The 17372-nt window shown below is 38.7% G+C and overlaps 1 protein-coding gene across 1 annotated transcript in view; it reads right to left on the reverse strand.

Moving 5' to 3' along the window:
• Window positions 1-381: 381 nt before the first annotated feature.
• Window positions 382-17372, reverse strand: part of LOC147401724 (etoposide-induced protein) — a 28869-nt gene continuing 11878 nt past the window's right edge. The window contains exons 5-11 of the mRNA XM_086443089.1: window positions 16139-16264; window positions 15922-15985; window positions 15648-15733; window positions 15479-15561; window positions 12520-12596; window positions 2318-2433; window positions 382-807 (exon numbers count right to left, since the gene is read on the reverse strand). Coding sequence (XP_086299215.1) covers window positions 741-807; window positions 2318-2433; window positions 12520-12596; window positions 15479-15561; window positions 15648-15733; window positions 15922-15985; window positions 16139-16264 — 619 coding nt within the window. The 3' untranslated portion in view covers window positions 382-740. The remainder of the gene's footprint in view (window positions 808-2317; window positions 2434-12519; window positions 12597-15478; window positions 15562-15647; window positions 15734-15921; window positions 15986-16138; window positions 16265-17372) is intronic.

Consider the following 17372-nt stretch of genomic DNA (forward strand, 5'->3'; position numbering starts at 1 on the left):
CAAAGCCTGTAAATTGTATTTGGCATAGCTTGTGTTGATAGGCTTCGGCTTCTCCTCTGTCAAGTGCTTTTGGATGTCAAAATCTTATTTAGGTACTACACACTCAACTTTCAGGCTCCTGCAAAAGCCAGGAGTTGAAGCAGTTCTGAGTTCTGACCAGCTTTTGGTTCATGGCTTTTGCGAGAATCCAAATGTAATGGGAACAAGAAAAAAAAGGATAAAAATGTTCAAATTGATTATAATTATTTACAAAATGCCCCAATCATTTCACTCTCCGCAAATCTCTCTGAGGGGTATTAAAGTCGACAAACACAATCTAGGATACATTAACGACTTTTTACCAAGTTTCTGGGAGTTCATTTGAAGTGATTCAAAGATAAGTTATTCCATAAAAGCACTTACGTTGAAAACAAGGCAACCCCAAACAAATGTACTCTTTACAAAGAATAAATTCTCACTTTCTGCTTATTATTCACAATAAAATTAAGATTAGGCTTCAGTTTTCTGTCATTACTCTTCCACTGATAAATCAAAATGTGACACCACAAACTGGTGGAAGAAGAATTTGCAGATTCCTTGACGGACTGATGTACATATGAACAGTAAATACATAACTTACCGATTGGTGCTGTTGAGTGGTGTGGTTTTGCACAGCCCTGACAGTATTCTACTCTGAAGATTGGCTGCAAAAATATGACCATGGGCACTTATAAAATGATGTAAACAATTTGCAGAGCTTCTCAGAGATCCTTCAAGTCTTGCCTCCGTCCTTGTGGTGCCTCGGCGAAAAGTGACAACACTCGCATCCTAATGCAAACAAAACCAAGACATCAAGTCAAGACCTGGAGTAAGAACCATCTGATATTTTACCTTGGACAAGCCTTATTAGAAGAAAAGTTTCCCAATCTTGCAAATTCTAAAGCTGGCACTTAGATTTAGATAGGGAAAAAGAAAACACTCTAAAACTTACATTGACAAGAGATTGTTGGGCAGTCCTGACAAATCAAATATCAGTTCAACAACATCTCACTGTAGATTCATTTTCCTATTCTATCTCATGACTCAATGACACATTCGACCAGAGTCGAGCTTTTAGCAGACAATGGAACACTTCTTTGACATACTTCGACGTAAATCGTGATTCATTGTCTCAAAGTGATGGTGTTCCCATTTTGAGAGATATCAAGGGCTAACAGTTTGAGGACATTGTTTTCAATGGAAAAAACTTTTAAGAAAATGGGAAAAAAGAACCCCACCACTTTGTTATTGCCCTCAACCTGGAGCAAAACCACAAGATCCAATCTAGAAACTTTCATGCTTATTTATCTTCTGGTCTAATAGTAAGTAAAACAAGTGACAGGAAAACCCATGAAAAGGAATTTGCAGTACCATACATAGTGTCCTACCCATATGTCAATAACATGCTGAAACATATTCTAAACGAATCTTAATTTGATCATTCTATTGTTTTCATGTGTTATTTATACACCATTCAAATGATTTTACACATCTGCTTATCTATATATAATTTTTATTATATTGTGTACTTGGGCTGTTGGACATGAACTAAACCATATCAATTGTTTGAATGTCTAGATATATTGGTTTTGTGGTGGTCCATGTCTCCGATACTCCATATCAGTGTAGGTGACCAACTCATGAGAAGTGTGCAACATATATGAAAAACCACTAGTTGGGACACGTGTTAATAAACTGGTTTGATCGATAAGTTGAAGGCTTCTGCTGACTTTACTAGAATCTATTGCAAAGCCAATGTATTACTTCAACCCTGCAAGGTTCATGGGTTACTGGATACCAAGGATTTTCAGCTAACATAATTGTCACTAGAGTTACAAACATTTAATGGATTTTTTAAGTACAACTCATGAAGCGTTCTTGTTGCAGCTTTTCTACAAGCATCATTCAATCAAGCAATCTCCATGATGGTAAGGGAATCTGATAAGAGAACTTTCTAATCATGCAATAGAACTTTGGGATGATATAGCTATATGTGTGAAGGATTTCAAAGCCTCGATGTCCAATATGTAGTTTTCATGAATTTCTTGTTTATAGTTAAAGAGAACCTTGTAAGGTATGACAAACCAAATAGGTCACACCATCAACAACTCAGATTCCAACTATAATGTGTTCATCAGTTAGGAAGCCAACGAAGGAAAAATGTTTTAGGTGCAAAGAAAATAGCTCTAATTGCTATTGGTTAAGGATCACTTGCAAAAGAATTAAATTGCAAACCAAGAAGTACGCTCAAACAAAATCTTAACAGCTACTATAGTGTTTGAAATGCATAACAACTTACGACAAAGTATCAGCCACATAAAATATTGGAAGCCTTCCCAGTCCTGCACCTCTCCATTTTCTTCTTTGGGAATTTATAACTTGCTCTGCCTCTGAACCTGTTGCTGCCACAACAAACTGTAAAACTACATTGGTCAACAGTAATACCATAAACTTTACCCACAAAAAAAAAAAAGTACATGCTCACTTTCTCTATGATGAAAAAGTTGTAGAAGTATGGAAGGTAGAAAACAAAACTAGAGGAAACAAGAAAGCTGCCTAGATCTTAATTGTTCAGATGCTTATGGATAGAGGCCAACTGAGTAATCTGATCTGATACAATAATGTGATAATGCTACGCTTGTTTTTATATTACCAAATACATTAAATGATGCATGACAATGCTGCCTAACCTAAAATGACAAGTCTGGGACCAGGATTAAAACAGATGAACATTTTCAAACATACATCTAAGATTGTGCAACCATACATCATAAAGAAAGTCTAACAAGCAAATGAAGTCCAAATCCTTGAAAATGCATGCAATGACGTAAAAAAACAAGAGAGATTGAGAGAGAAGCTTAGGGTGCAGAAAATTATCTCACCCTTTTCTACGCCCTCGATTTTAATTTATAGGAGGGGGTGGGTCAATGACCATAATATCCCCACATTAGATACATCATAACACTCCCCCTCGAACTGGAGAATAAATATCAATAAGCTATAGCTTGGAACAAATAAAAGTCATCCAACCAAAATTAAGTGATTCCTAAACACTTCTGCCAATTGGTTTTCAAACTTTACATAAGGTGTATAAATTTCACCATTTAACTTTTTGTCTTTGATAAATGACAATCTATCTCAATATGTTTAATTCTTTAATGGAACACTGGGTTAGAAGCAATATGCATTGCAACCTAGTTATCGCAATGTAGCTTCATAGGAATGGTGGTCACCTTTAAGCCCAGTTCACCATGAGAATTCTTTAATAAAGTCAATGCGCACGCAATAAGCGTCATTGCCATGTATTCTACTTCTGCACTTGACCTTGCAATCACATTTTGTTTCTTACTTTTCCAGAATACCAAGTTGTCACCCAAAACGTGTAGTACCCAGATGTAGATCTCCAATCAACATCATTGTAATCTTCCAAGTTCAAATTACCTCTGGACCTATACAATAATTCACGACCTAGTAATCTTTTTAGGTAGTACAACACTTGAATTACGGCTTCCCAGTATGCAACTTTAGGTGCCTCCATAAACCGCCTTACCACAGTAACTGCAAATGAGATATCAAGACGAGTGTGGTCAAGAATTTAAGTTTACCAACCAACCTTTTGTATCACCAGTTTGGAATTATGATTATAGGAGTATCTATTGGTTTACATCCCAACTAATAACTCTACTAGATCTGACAACTTAAATCCCCAAGGAATAATGCAACTTACCAAGAGCTTTAGTATGTAATCGGTGTTGTAGGAATATTTTCAAATCATCAATACCATGACTATCATCTCCTGTCACCACTATATCATCCATATAGACCACCAAGATGATGGTGCCCATAGAGCACATGCGCACAAATACTGAGTGATCAATTTAACATTGATTCAACCCATATTACTTCACCACTTCACTGAACCTATCAATCTATGCTTGTAGGGACTGTTTTAGATCATAAATAGTCTTTTTAAGCTTGCATACCATGCCATGACTATCATCTCCTATCACCACTATATCATCCACATAGACCACCAAGATGATGGTGCCCATAGAGCACATACGCAAAAATACTGAGTGGTTTGTTTAACATTGCTTCAACCCATACTGCTTCACCACTTCACTGAACCCATCAAACAATGTTCGTGGAGACTATTTTAGACCTTAAATAGCCTTTTTATTAAGCTTGCATACCATGTCAAACGACTCCCCCTTAACAACAAACCCAGGTGGTTGCTCCATATCAACATCTTCCTCCAAATAACCAAGCAAGAATACATTTTCGACATCCAATTGGTATAATAAATAATTGGATTAGGCAGTTAGAGAAATAATAACACAAACAAATGTAATTTTAGCCATAAGAGAAGAAGTATCTAAATAAATCAACACCATAAGTCTGAGAATAGCCTTGGACAACATGGTGAGCCTTTAACCTCTCAACAGACCCATCAGGCAAGTATTTCGCAACATAAACCCAACAAAAATCGACAGCTCGCTTACTTGTGGCAATGAAACTAATTCTCAAGTACCATTTATATGAAGTGCCTCCATTTTAGTCACCATTACCTGCCTCCAACTAGAATGAGACAATGCCTCCTGTATGGTGTGAGGAACAGACACACAGGAAATAATGGAAGCAAAAGCATGAAACGATGAGGAAAGATGGGAAAAAGACAGAAAATTAGATATAGAATGTTGTGTACAAGTATGAATTCCTTTGTTGTATGCAATAGGAATATAACATCAAACGAAGAAGGTACATGACCTACAGACAGCAAAGACAATGACGAAGAGCTTGTATTAGGTGAAAGAAGGTGAGTAGAGGTATCCTTTTTCTTCATACGAATATATGTTTTTACAATACTCTGGACATTGTTTATCTCACTTTTATCCATAGGAAATGAAGCATGAACGACAACGGGAGCTATAATTGGTAACAAAACATTAATGTAATTCAAAGGGTTGTTGAAGTAGGAAACAGATTAAAAAAGGTGACATCAGCACTCACGTAAGACTTACAAGAAAGGGGATCATAAAAACGATAACCTTTTTGGGTACAAGAATGATCCAAATACACTAATGGCACAAGGATCAAGCTTATCAAAGCTCGGGAAAACTGATGTGTGAAACACACACAACTAAAGGAATGAGTGTTAGTTTATGTTTTAAAATTGTTTTAGTAAATTTTTTTTTTTTTTTCTGTAAGTTAAAATTTTATTAGAGAAGGGGATGAGAAGGCCCCAACAATACAAAAGACAACAAATAAAGAAAAGAAAAACGACTAAAAAGCATGTAAATTACAAATAGAATCCCAACGGATTAGAAAATCCTAAAAGAAGGTCCCCTTAAATTCTTTGAAAGATTTTCCCCAAAAGAATAACAGTCCAAGGATGTCTAGAATAAGATATTGCAGATTGCACTCTTTATTCTCAAAAGTGCGTCGATTCCGGTCCTTCCAAACCCCCCAAGAAATAGCAAACGGAAATAGACTCCAAAGGATTCTCTTTGCCATTCTAAAATGGGTGTCCCAAAATAACCAAGAAGCAAGGAGATCCTTGAAAGAAGAGGGAAAACAACCGACCAACCCAAAGAGACCAAGAAAATGCGCCCACTTGGCAAGTACATGCGCAATGCATTAACAAATGATTTGTCGTCTCAGCGTCATTGAGGCACAGTAAGCAACAATTGGGAGTTTGGAGTCCTAGTCTAATCAATAGATTCAACATAGTAACTCTACCCAACGCCACTAACCACACAAACATAGAAACCTTAAATGGGACCTTCATGCCCCAAATGATCGAGGTCTGGAAGATGGATGCCGAAGGTAAGAGCGGTAGCCCAGAAACATACATAGATATCACCATGAAAATTCCTTCTTTAGTACCTCTCTAGAATCTACAGTCCTCTGAGTTTGCACCAAGCACCACCATATCCAGCATCTCCAAAAGACTGCCCACTCTACTCACTTCCCAATTGTTAAAATGACGTCTAAATCCAAAATCCCACAACTTGTCCCCATCTATGCTGGTCAAGGAAAATTCAATTGGTTTCCTTTATTTGGTTGACAAATCGTAGAGGTCTGGGAAGAGATCCAGAAAGGCACTTCCCCACACCAACTCTCCTCCAAGAAACGAACTCCATTTGCCCCTACCCACTTTGAATTTTAGCTTCCAAACTCCGCAACCAAAAGCCTATTTTGCAATCCCACTCTCCCACCCAAACTCTTTCACCCCATACCTTTCAATTATCACATCCCTCCAAAGACTACCTTCCTCCTCACTAAACCACCAAAGGCATTTAAACAACAAAGTCGAATTCATCTCCCCAAAATTTTTAAAACCCAGCCCACCACAGCTCTTTGGAAGGCACAAATTCTTCCAACTTACCATATGGCATTTTCTTCTGTCATCTTTGTCATGCCAAAAAAAGTTCCTACAAATCCTGTCCGTCTTTATCTCTACATTCCGAGGTAAGGATAACATGGATAAGTAATAAATCGTGATACTAGCTAAGGTACTCTTGATGAGAGTAATCTTCCCCCCTTTCAATAGGTACTTAGCCTTCCATCGGCTCAGTCTCCGACCTATCCTTTCTAACATCGGATCTCAAATCTCTTTATTGCAATAAACTGCACCAGATCCCAGATCTCTTTATTGTGGTAAACTGCATCTAAAGGGAGACCTAAGTAAGAAGAAGGCAGAGATCCCACCTGAAAACCAATCGAGGCCGCCATCAATTCCACCCCTTGAGCCACCCACATTAACTCTGAAAAGCTTGCTCTTATTCAAGTTGACTGGAACACCCGAGACTGCTTCAAAACAACCAAGAATCCCACTAAGGTGTCGCACTTCAATAGCCGAGTAATCCAAAAGGATAAGTGTATCATCTACAAAGTGCAAATGCGAGATCAAATGACCATGGATACTTGCACGAAAGCCCGATAAATTCCTAAGAGACACTGCTTTTGACAACATTCTACTCAGCGCTTCCATAACTACAAGGAATAAGTATGGCGATAACGGATCCCCTTGTCTTAATCATCTTGAGCTCTTAAAGTATCCTTCCGGACCCATTAAAAAAATGGAAAAAGATGAAGAGGACACACATTTCATAACCCATTTAATCCATTTCACGCCAAACTCCATCCTCTCCTACAAGTACTCGAGTAGGGACCAACTTACATGGTCATATGTCTTCTCCAAATCGATTTTGCACACTAACCTCGGTGCCTTAGATTTTCTTCTTGAATCTATACAATCATTAGCAACTAAAACACCGTCAAGAATTTGTCAACCGACAACAAAATCCCCTTGAAAAGAACCGATCACGATATGCAACATTATCTTCGTTCTTGCCACTAGAACTTTAGAGAGAGTCTTGTAAACTAACCCAACAAGGCTAATAGGGCATAAATCGAAAATATCATCCACCCCTTTTTTCTTTTGAATCGGGGAAACAAAGGTACAATTAAGCCCATGATCCAAAACCCGTCATAGAAAAGTTCATCCGCCAACGCCAAAGGTTAGATTTGATAACCTCCCAATAGACCTTGAACAAGGTTATGGAAAAACCATCTGGCCTAGGGGCCTTATCGCCCGCCATCCCACCCACCACCCAGCAAATTTTGTCCTCGTCAAGGTTTCTCTCAAGCCATGTCCGTTGCTCTTCAGTAATGCTATCAAAGTGAAGGATGTTGAGAGTCTGGACGCACCATAAAATTATCCTCATACAACTCTTTGTAGAACTCAACCATACCTGAAGCCACCTCCTCGTCCCCCACCTTCCACTCTCTTTTGACCTTGAGTCTTGAAATATAGTTCATCTGATTATGAAAGTTCATTATCCTAAGGAAGAACTTTGTATTTCCATCTCCTTCCTTAAGCCATTTAACTCTAGATTTTTGTTTACATGAGATTTCATTCAAGGTTGCCACTTTTTGGAATTGACCCCTTAACTCTTCTCTATGGACTCTCCCTTCCCTATCCAACTCCCCAACTTCCTCTTTTCTATCCAAATTCTCAATTTCGCCAAATAACCCCTTTAAAAAATTTTATCCACAACCCCAAAAGTTACTTTATTCTACTTTTTCAGAATTTCCTTTAACGCTTTCAACTTACTTTCGAAAAACCACTACTGGTCTCCCCACAAAAAACATCTCATCCTACCAAGCTTTCACCAAATCGATGAAGTTCAGGTACAAGAACCACATATTTTCAAAACGAAAAGGGATTGGATGACTTCTCAATTTACCCGCCTTCAAACAAATAAGGCAATGATCCAAAACTAGATTGGGAACCAATTCTTGAGAAATGCTACAAAACCTTTCATCCCACTCAGAAGATATCAGATAACGGTCCAATTTGTTAAGAATAGGATCGTCTTGTCTATTTGACCGCGTAAATTGCCCTCTATCATGGCAGTTCACAGACTCGTCAAACTATCTCATTTTCGAAGTAATTCTCGAACCCCTTTTTTTCTCGAAAGCAAAACGGATGATGTTAAAATCTCCTCCCAAGCACCAAGGAAAACCCCACCGAACACTAGCATCATCCAACTCTTCCCAAAAATGAGGCCATTCCTGATCTGGATGGCCCATACACCCCCGTGAAGACCCATTGAAAATCGTCTCCCATGAGTTTGCATAACACAGACATAGAGAAAGTCCCAATTAATTCCTCAACTTCCACAAACGTCTTGTTCCACATCACAATAACCCCTCCAAAAGAACCTAGAGAGGGAAGATAAGTCCAACCTTTGTTCTGAATAGCCCACAAGTCCTAATAACGCTATCATCTACCACTACCAACTTTGACATGAAGAACCACTCTAAGCGCAAAAGAGCTTTAACAAAAGCCTTTTTAAAATGTCATTCAGCCCCTGACATTCCACGATAAGATTTTAACACTCATTATTCAACTGAAGTCTGACCTTCTAGAATAAGTAGATTTCAGTGGGAAATCTTCCATGTCTCTCTGTAAGTCTTGAACTTCTCTATTCCATCTTGTTGTCTTCATCGGCTCGATTCATCAGTGTGGGTGGATGTAGCAGGCGTACTATCTATATAATCGTCAGAACCCCCGTTCTTCAACCCTACGCTATTAGAGATCAACTTTTGGTTCCTCTTCCACCAATAACCGATGACCTTACTCATACAACAATTGACCTCCTTGTTGACTTTCATTCATAACAACATGAAGCATCACCACTGACTCCTCACCTTGGTTCTCAAAAGTTAAACCAACCTCCAACAAGTTCTTGAGAAAACGAATAATTAGATCATCTAACCGAGGTTGGGACAAGATCAAGGAACTTCATATGGGAGAATCGTGAAACTTCTGAAGACCCCAAAACACTGGCCAAAGGTTCAACTACCAAAGCTGCAGCAACTGACAAGGCATGTTTCCTTCGAGACCACTGGAACCTTCGAAGACCCTACCAAGGATCAAAAGTTCTCTAATAACCCTCAAGGTTCAACATCCATAACTAGCCGTCGAACAAATAATGATCCTAAGCCCACTTTCACTTTGGCTAAAGAAAACCCAAAACCTCCTCCCTGTAACGAGAGTGACCACATGGAGGTTTCACACCGCGTCTTCCACAGAAACAAACCTGAACACAAAAGAAAAGGAGAAAAGTCTGCTTCTAACGACAGTCAATAAGACCTCACATCTTCAAAATAAAACTTCAAGGGTCGTTGGGCTGCAACAAGTCCTATAGGCTTAAAGGCAGGAACATCAGACGAGTCCACACACACATGGGACAGAAGACTTCCCAGTTGGTTATTGGTCTACCAATGGCCCAAGAAAAACTCCTTTGAACAGCCCATATGTTTTGGGCCAAACTTGCCTACAGTCTTAAGCGCCTGAGCATCAGACAAGTCCACAAAAGCATGGGCCTAAAGACTGTCCAGTTGGTTAGTGGGCTCCAAATGTCCCAAGATGAGATCCTTCGAATCCCATTCTTCTTGTACATTGAAACCGAACCACTTTAAAGATTCACAATCCGAATCTGAACCCGGATCCAAATCCAAATCCACCACTGAGAGAGAATTCGAGACATGTGAAATGTCAACATCCTCCATTGCCGTCTGACACAACTTAACGTGGGCCCCAGCTCAGCCGTGCAAGGATCCATTCCTGTGCCTGCCTCTTGAAAGCCCTCTAGATCTCCTCCACATGTAATCCACACTGCTGAAGAGTTTGAATTTCGAAAAACAGCAGGGTTTACTACCACCAGATCAGAATTGATATCTCTAGGATCGTCTTCTCCAACGAGAAGCTCGTCCAGAAACAACTTTTCGGCCCGGAAACCTCAGCCCCCATTGTCAAAGTTTGTCTCACTTCAAATATACCTACCGGAGCCCACAAAACTTCCTGATGGGAAGACTCAACCGAAACAAATGGTTCATCCATGAACCAGCAATCATCAAGGCCCTCACTGGTCGCTTTCTCGCTAACCTTCAGACCCACTACAACTTCAGAACCTTCTACCACAACCATTAAGACTTCTCAGAACTCTCTTGGGCGTGCAATGAACTATGATAAGAACACATCTACTCAGATCCGATAAATTCAGGGTAGAGGACTCAACTTCCATTAAACCCCCCAAGCGGTCCCCTAATTGTCCCCTAATGATGTAAAAAACTTGGGCAGACCAAAGATGAAAAGGCAGCCCCACCACTTCCACCCAAATCCCATTCTTAAACCAAAAGTCCAGGAGACGATTCACATCTGCAAACCATCTTCTAAACATAATTTTTTGACCATTAACAGAGATTTCTTTTATCTTGCAGATTTCAGTAGCTTGGTTGAAATTATCTGTCAGCAAAATACATTTTTGAGGTCCCCACTACTGATATCCCAGTTAAGAGCACGCAAAGGAAACTTAAGGAAAGGCTCCCACCAATTACCCCAAGAACTTGTGGGAGCATCCGATTCACAGATGACTGCCCAACACCAATACCCAAAGCAAGACGCAGATCTCGAGCTTTATCAGTGTCTGAAACTCCTCTATTGTGCCACCAAACACTATTCTGCAGCAACTCCTTTTTGTTGTTCTCCCCTGGTTGCCCAAACATCTTCTTCCCTTTGCCTTTAACATCTTCTTTCACTTCCCCTGAAAGTCTATGAGAGTACGTCAAGGCATCCTCTTGAGATTCCCCCAAGTGCTGTAAGGAAAGCACCAAATCCAGCCACCCTTTTCTGTTTGACCCTCAGGAATGATTAGAGGTTTTACCCATCCTTTCTCTTTGAACACCTTGATCTTTACAAATCTACCTGCAGCATTTTCCTCTCCTAATGCCAAGAGGATCCTACCATCCACTATTGATTTCGAACACAAAGGTTTATTGAGGGTCGAGCACTGTGCATCTTTCAAAGATTTCACCAGTCAAAGAACCTCCTCTTTCCTCAAAACTACCTAAGAAACTCCCTTTCTTCCTCTGTCAATCACCTCTACCACTTTCCTATTCTTCTGCCAAAGCACCTTTAGATCAAAAACCACTGTCTTCATTGCTCGATCAATGTTTTAGGGTCAATGCCCCACTACCGATTTCGAACACAGAGGTTTCATCATGACAAGTTTGACTAATCTAAAATATATGAAAAAATCTGTTTCAGTCAGCTTAAAGGTTGTTTTAATAATTGATCTTGACCACAAACTCATCATATAGTTTAGGCATCATAGTCTTGCATCACCTATGCTCCATCCAAGATATTGCATAGTGATGGAATGATTTAATTGATGCATTGCTTACTCACTATGTTTTCCCCAGATGGGGAATTAAGTGTTTAACATGTTTCCTCATTTAGAGGGTACTCATCTATCAACAGTCCTGTAAGTTTGACAGAATTGGCCACTTAAAGAAACGAAAGAAGGGAGAAAAGAAACTTGACGCTATGAATTTCATTTTACTCACTGGTTAAATGACTTGCGCCTGCAATAATATCATTTTCTAAAGCTATAGGAAGGCAAAGGAAAGGAAGAGGTTTCATACTAATGAGGCACATAGGGCATTGAATTCCATGGTTGCTGAAACGGTATGGATAAAGCATATCAATGAATGATTTGAACAATGAAATGCATTACCCACAAAGAACAAAAAGTAAAAGTAAAGGTTGGGTTACTATAGTATACTAATTACTGTGTTATTTGGGTATAGAAAAAAAGGGTTGCTGTTACAACAAAACATAATGGCTGCATTGGTATCCTACAGGAATCATTGTGCCTTCCTACCAGATGTACTCATTTAAAACATAATTCAATATTAGTACAAAATTATGTGAACCAAATTTCCACACTGCATGTCAAACCTTTAACTACCAATAGTCCAGAAATTTAAATAGGTTTTCATGTTTTTCACTTGACAAATAATATGTCAGCTTCATAGATACTGCCTAAACAGTAAATGGGTATTGTATACATAAATGCAAAAATAGACAGTACTAAGAAAAGCCACAATCATAACACCAATGCAAGGATGGAAAGAGATGAGATATACCAGGGGGAAGAGTATAGCCATAACTCCATAGCTCTCCAGAGGGGGAAAGAAGAAAATTGCCAGAACACATGGGCTTCCTGAAACAAGTGAGAAGTAAACATAACTTTTCTACAGTTATACCTTAATATTCCAAAGAAAGGAGAAAAGGCAAAGCCTCAAAAAATCTCCATACCACGTGTTCAATTAGACAAAAAGAAAGGAAAGCAACAACAATTTCTGTATTTTTGGAAGCAAAGTAGAAGCAATCTTCATATAGTCAGTTAGCATGCCTTTCCATATAATTTACAACCTTTTTTTGAATCAAAGTACAACTTTATTTCTGAAAAAGGACTAAAATATCAGTCCAAAAATTCCTTTTTCGAGTTTTTTTTTATTATCAATAAAGATAATTTTATTAAGAGAAAGAAAAAGAAGGGGGATCGAGAGGACCAACCCAAAACAAAGAAAAGAAAACAAGGCAAAACAACAAAACTCTCACGACAACGAACAAACCCTATCCCATCTCACAACAAAATCTTCAAAGAAGACCTCCCGTAAAGACCTTATAAAGTTTGCTCCAAGAAAACAATAGCTCCAAAATAGAAAGAACTAAACCCTCTAGCGTTGAATCTTTTCCTTCGAAAATGCAACGGTTACGATGAGTCCAAATACCCTAACAAATTGCGAAAGGAACCAAGAACCACAGTATCCGTTTAGAAGACAAGAAAGAACCACCCCACGTCAACCAAGACTCCAAAGCCGACTTGACTGAGCTGGGAAAACAGCCCACGATACCAATCAAAGATAAAACATGCGACCACATATGGTGAGCCACCTGACAATGAATAAGTAAATGATCCACCGATTCTGCATGAAATTTGCACATACAACACTAATTTGACAAAAGAAAATCCCTCTTAGTAAACTGATCCATAGTTGCGAGTCTCTCTAAGGCCGCCATCCAAATAAAAGTCGAGATTTTTGGAGAATCTTACCACCCCAGATGAAAGAGTGAGGAAAAGATGAAGCTGTACTAAGAGCAATATCATCATACAAAGACTTGACTGTAAATTTTCCATCCCTAATACCTCCCCATACTCTTTGGTCTTCCGAAGAGCTCTCCATGCAACTATTCTCCACCAAAGAAATTAATCTCCCAAGATTATCCACCTCCTAATCATTAAAAGATCTTCTAAACCCAAAATCCCAATTGATCACCCCATTTTCAAGACTTCTGAAGCACGAGATAACTTGATTCTTTTTTAGCGACAAAGCAAAAAGATTTAGGAAAAAATTCTTAATCATTCTCATACTATCTCCCAAAATCTCACCTTACTCCCCCTCCCCACCTTACATTTCACTCCTTTCCTAAGATACGGAAGTCTTCAAAGAATACATTTCCACACCTCACACCCCAACGCACTTATAGCCGGACCACTCTCCCACCCATTTACATTCACCCCATATTTATCCACAATTACTTTCCTCCAAAGACTCTCTCCCACCTCCCCAAACCTCCAAAGCCACTTCCCCAGCAGTGCCAAATTCATGTAACTAAAATTGAAAAAACCCAAACCCCCATTCTTCTTAGGCAAGCATAACTTTCTCCAACTCACCCAATGATGTTTTCTTGAGCCCTCTTTACCGTGCCACAAGAAGTCCCGACAGATTCTGTCCAATTGCACTTCCACATTCCTAAGTAGTGAGAATAGCGAGAAAGTGTAAATAGGGATACTAGCCAAAGCACTTTTAATGAGAGTGATCTTCCCCCCTTTGGATAAAAGCTTTGCTTTCCGAGAGCTTAATTTCTTTTTCATCCTTTCAAGAACCAGCTCCCTAATCTCCTTAATGAGAGTGATCTTCCCCCACTTTTTCGATAGTTAATTCAAACCACATGTTCTAGCCCCTTCAAATAAATATGGAATAGGCTTCTAATGAAAGATTGATGACTTTCTCCACAAGAAATGGTTTCCTGTATAGGTAGCAACTTCTTACTTTCCAAACTTCACTATGGATAAATTCTATCATTAGCACTATCTAGTTTTCTATACATAGGTCATAAAAGGATCAAAGCCTTGTGAATTCTGAAATGGAACTTATCAGGAAGTGAGTGATGAGTTTAATAATGAAAAACATTTGTTGGAAGATGGTTGGTGAGTTGGTTGAGATGAGAACATGAATGAGGACAGGTTCTTACAAAATTTTGTTAAAACAGTCAAACCCTCAGGGGACATAAGCAAAGTATACAGGGAATGGTTGATATTTGATAGGCATAGGTTTTAACTAAGACCGAATGAAGTTCTATTTGTTGTGGTGACTGGTGATGAAATTTCAAACTTTTGACTGAAATAGATGATGAATTTTGAAAAGATTTGGTTTCATGGTACATATTTCAGCTGAAACCGACCAAAGTGTAGGCTCCAATCCCTGTTTTATTGAACATAGGGAGAAGCCTGTCACACTTAGACGATAGTGAAAAGAAATTCTCCAACCATAGCTTCTTAGAAACCTCCTGAACTTACTCCCCACTAGCACATATATGCATGTATTTTCTTCAATCTACAGAACAAGGACACGGACAAGTGTTGGTACCAGATATCGGTACGAGTTGTTGGACACAAAGACCTCAAAAACTCAATGCACGAACAAACCCATACATTAATAGTAAAATAATATTTAACTGTCATATTCTCATCTAGACACCAATCTAACTAGATCAGATGATCTTACATAAAAAATATTGGATGTTTAGGATCATTCAACTCTCCTGGTTTGTCTAGAAAGTCTGGTGTTGGAGCAGGCTGTTGGGTACATTGTGCGGATGACATTCACATCAAATGTATATATACTACAACAATTAATTAGTAGTACAGAAAAAATTCCACTAGATGTGAATAAATGAATCATATACAAAGAACTAAAGCACTTCACAAATGGATGGGACTATATAAGGCACAACTCCAGTGGGAAAGAACATTACCAAACCCTGTGAAGAAGGCCCAGTTTGATTCAAAGAAGTCCAGCCTCTTGTCCAAACCCAGTTCAGTAAGATTCCATTTGTATCTTAGAAGTAATCAAATACAATTAGGCTTCATCCAGGTAATGTTAGTTCAACTTACTGAAATAGAAATTGTAAACTGTGCACATACTCGAAACAATAATAGGCATACATCCACGAAAGAAGTAAGAAATTAAGTGCCTTCCCAATGTATGGTATAAACCCTGCAGCGAAAACCTGCATTACAGTCCGAAGAATGTCAAACCTGTTACCAACACACGTCAATATGTTGCCCAAGTGACAACGAGTTAAATGCGCATATGAAATATGCATTGTGACACAAATGGCTCATAACATAAATAAATAAGGTACCATGTACAGCATACAAAAACAATGGTCAAATCCAATCAAAAGCAATTGCAAACCTCTATGAAGAAGAAGCTCAACAAAAGGACTGAATAGACCTGTTCTCCAATTCCAATCATGACCCTATATAGAATAATAAAAGAAAGAAGATAATGGATCACTTGAGAATATATTGCGAAAATATAATGATTTCCTTCATGGAAATGCTTCCAATAAATGTAGCAATAACTACTCTAATTCTGAAAATATTAAATGCTGACAAGGCTAGGAATGTACCCCCCAAGGCCAGCAGACTTATCCACACGAGCTGAATTTTGTGATAACTCCTTTTGGCTTGATGGTTCTGTCAAAGGTCGTTCTCTTCCCATGGCAACATAAGCGTACTTAGCAATGTCATTGTACCTGAATACAAATGTTCAGAATTGCATAACTTAGATTGCGCATTACATCAAATACTAACTAGAATTTCATATGAGAAGAAAAAAAAGGCTATTGTCATATCTTTTTTAAATGTTCCCAGACACTAATCATTTGGGTATGCTTTTATTGCATCTTCAATATTCTCATCGAATTTAACAGTGAAGTGTCGCTTGAAGTATTCCATATTAAATGATTCAATATTCTATCCTCGAAGAGTATTTGGAAAATACTTTCTCTTGTTGCCTTTGAGCTTGGCAAGAGAGCAATAAGCAATCAACAAAATTTAGTAGCACTAAAAAGGATATGAAACAAGTTATATTTTGAATTATTCATGAAAGGTCCTAACAGGCTGTAATCTTTCAATATCTTACAAACATCTAAATGGATCTGATGGATGACTGGTATGACAACTGCAGGAACATAGCTAAGTTGGAAAAGTGCGTGGAGAGTTGATCTCATGACCTAGGTTCAAACCTTGTTGAACTCATCTCCACCCTGACCACTCAACCCTTGCTTGCCTAGCGAAGAAAAAAAAAAACTGCAGGAACTACCCTCTAGACCTCAAGATTCAGGCCCCTCCTTGTGTCTCAAGCTAAACATTGATATAGGATCAATAAAGAAGTCCAAGAATCTAATAGTGCTGCAAGATTTGCCAGGTTTGGTGGTCTAATCTCTAACATGGCCCTCGTAGTAGTTTTGGGTTTGACATCTGTGCTTCTGCTGGTTCCTGTACATTTTCCTATGTTCTTGAGGCAGAAGTTGAGTTGAATGTGTTTCTTTTGCTACTTCATCCTGATCCTGTACAGACAAGACTCAAGAGTAAAGGGGATACTGCTGTTTTTAGCTGGTTGCAAACGTAATTCTCTCCTTGGAAATTATTTTCCCTATTTCAAGGCACTTTCTTCCAGTCATTTCTAAATGTCCTTATTTCATACAGCTATTAAGAGAGATACAATACAATGGAGCTGATAGGCGAACTTTGGTATTAGTTGTAATTTTCTCTATGTGGGATTATTGTCCTGAACTGCAAGTCTTTCCCTCAGGAAGGCTCCATGATTTTTGCTTCTTTTCTCTTTCAATAAATTTCCAC

The sequence above is a fragment of the Akebia trifoliata genome, chromosome 5, assembly GCF_017979445.1.
Source record: "Akebia trifoliata isolate Shusen 1 chromosome 5, ASM1797944v1, whole genome shotgun sequence".
Classification (NCBI taxonomy): Eukaryota; Viridiplantae; Streptophyta; class Magnoliopsida; order Ranunculales; family Lardizabalaceae; genus Akebia; species Akebia trifoliata.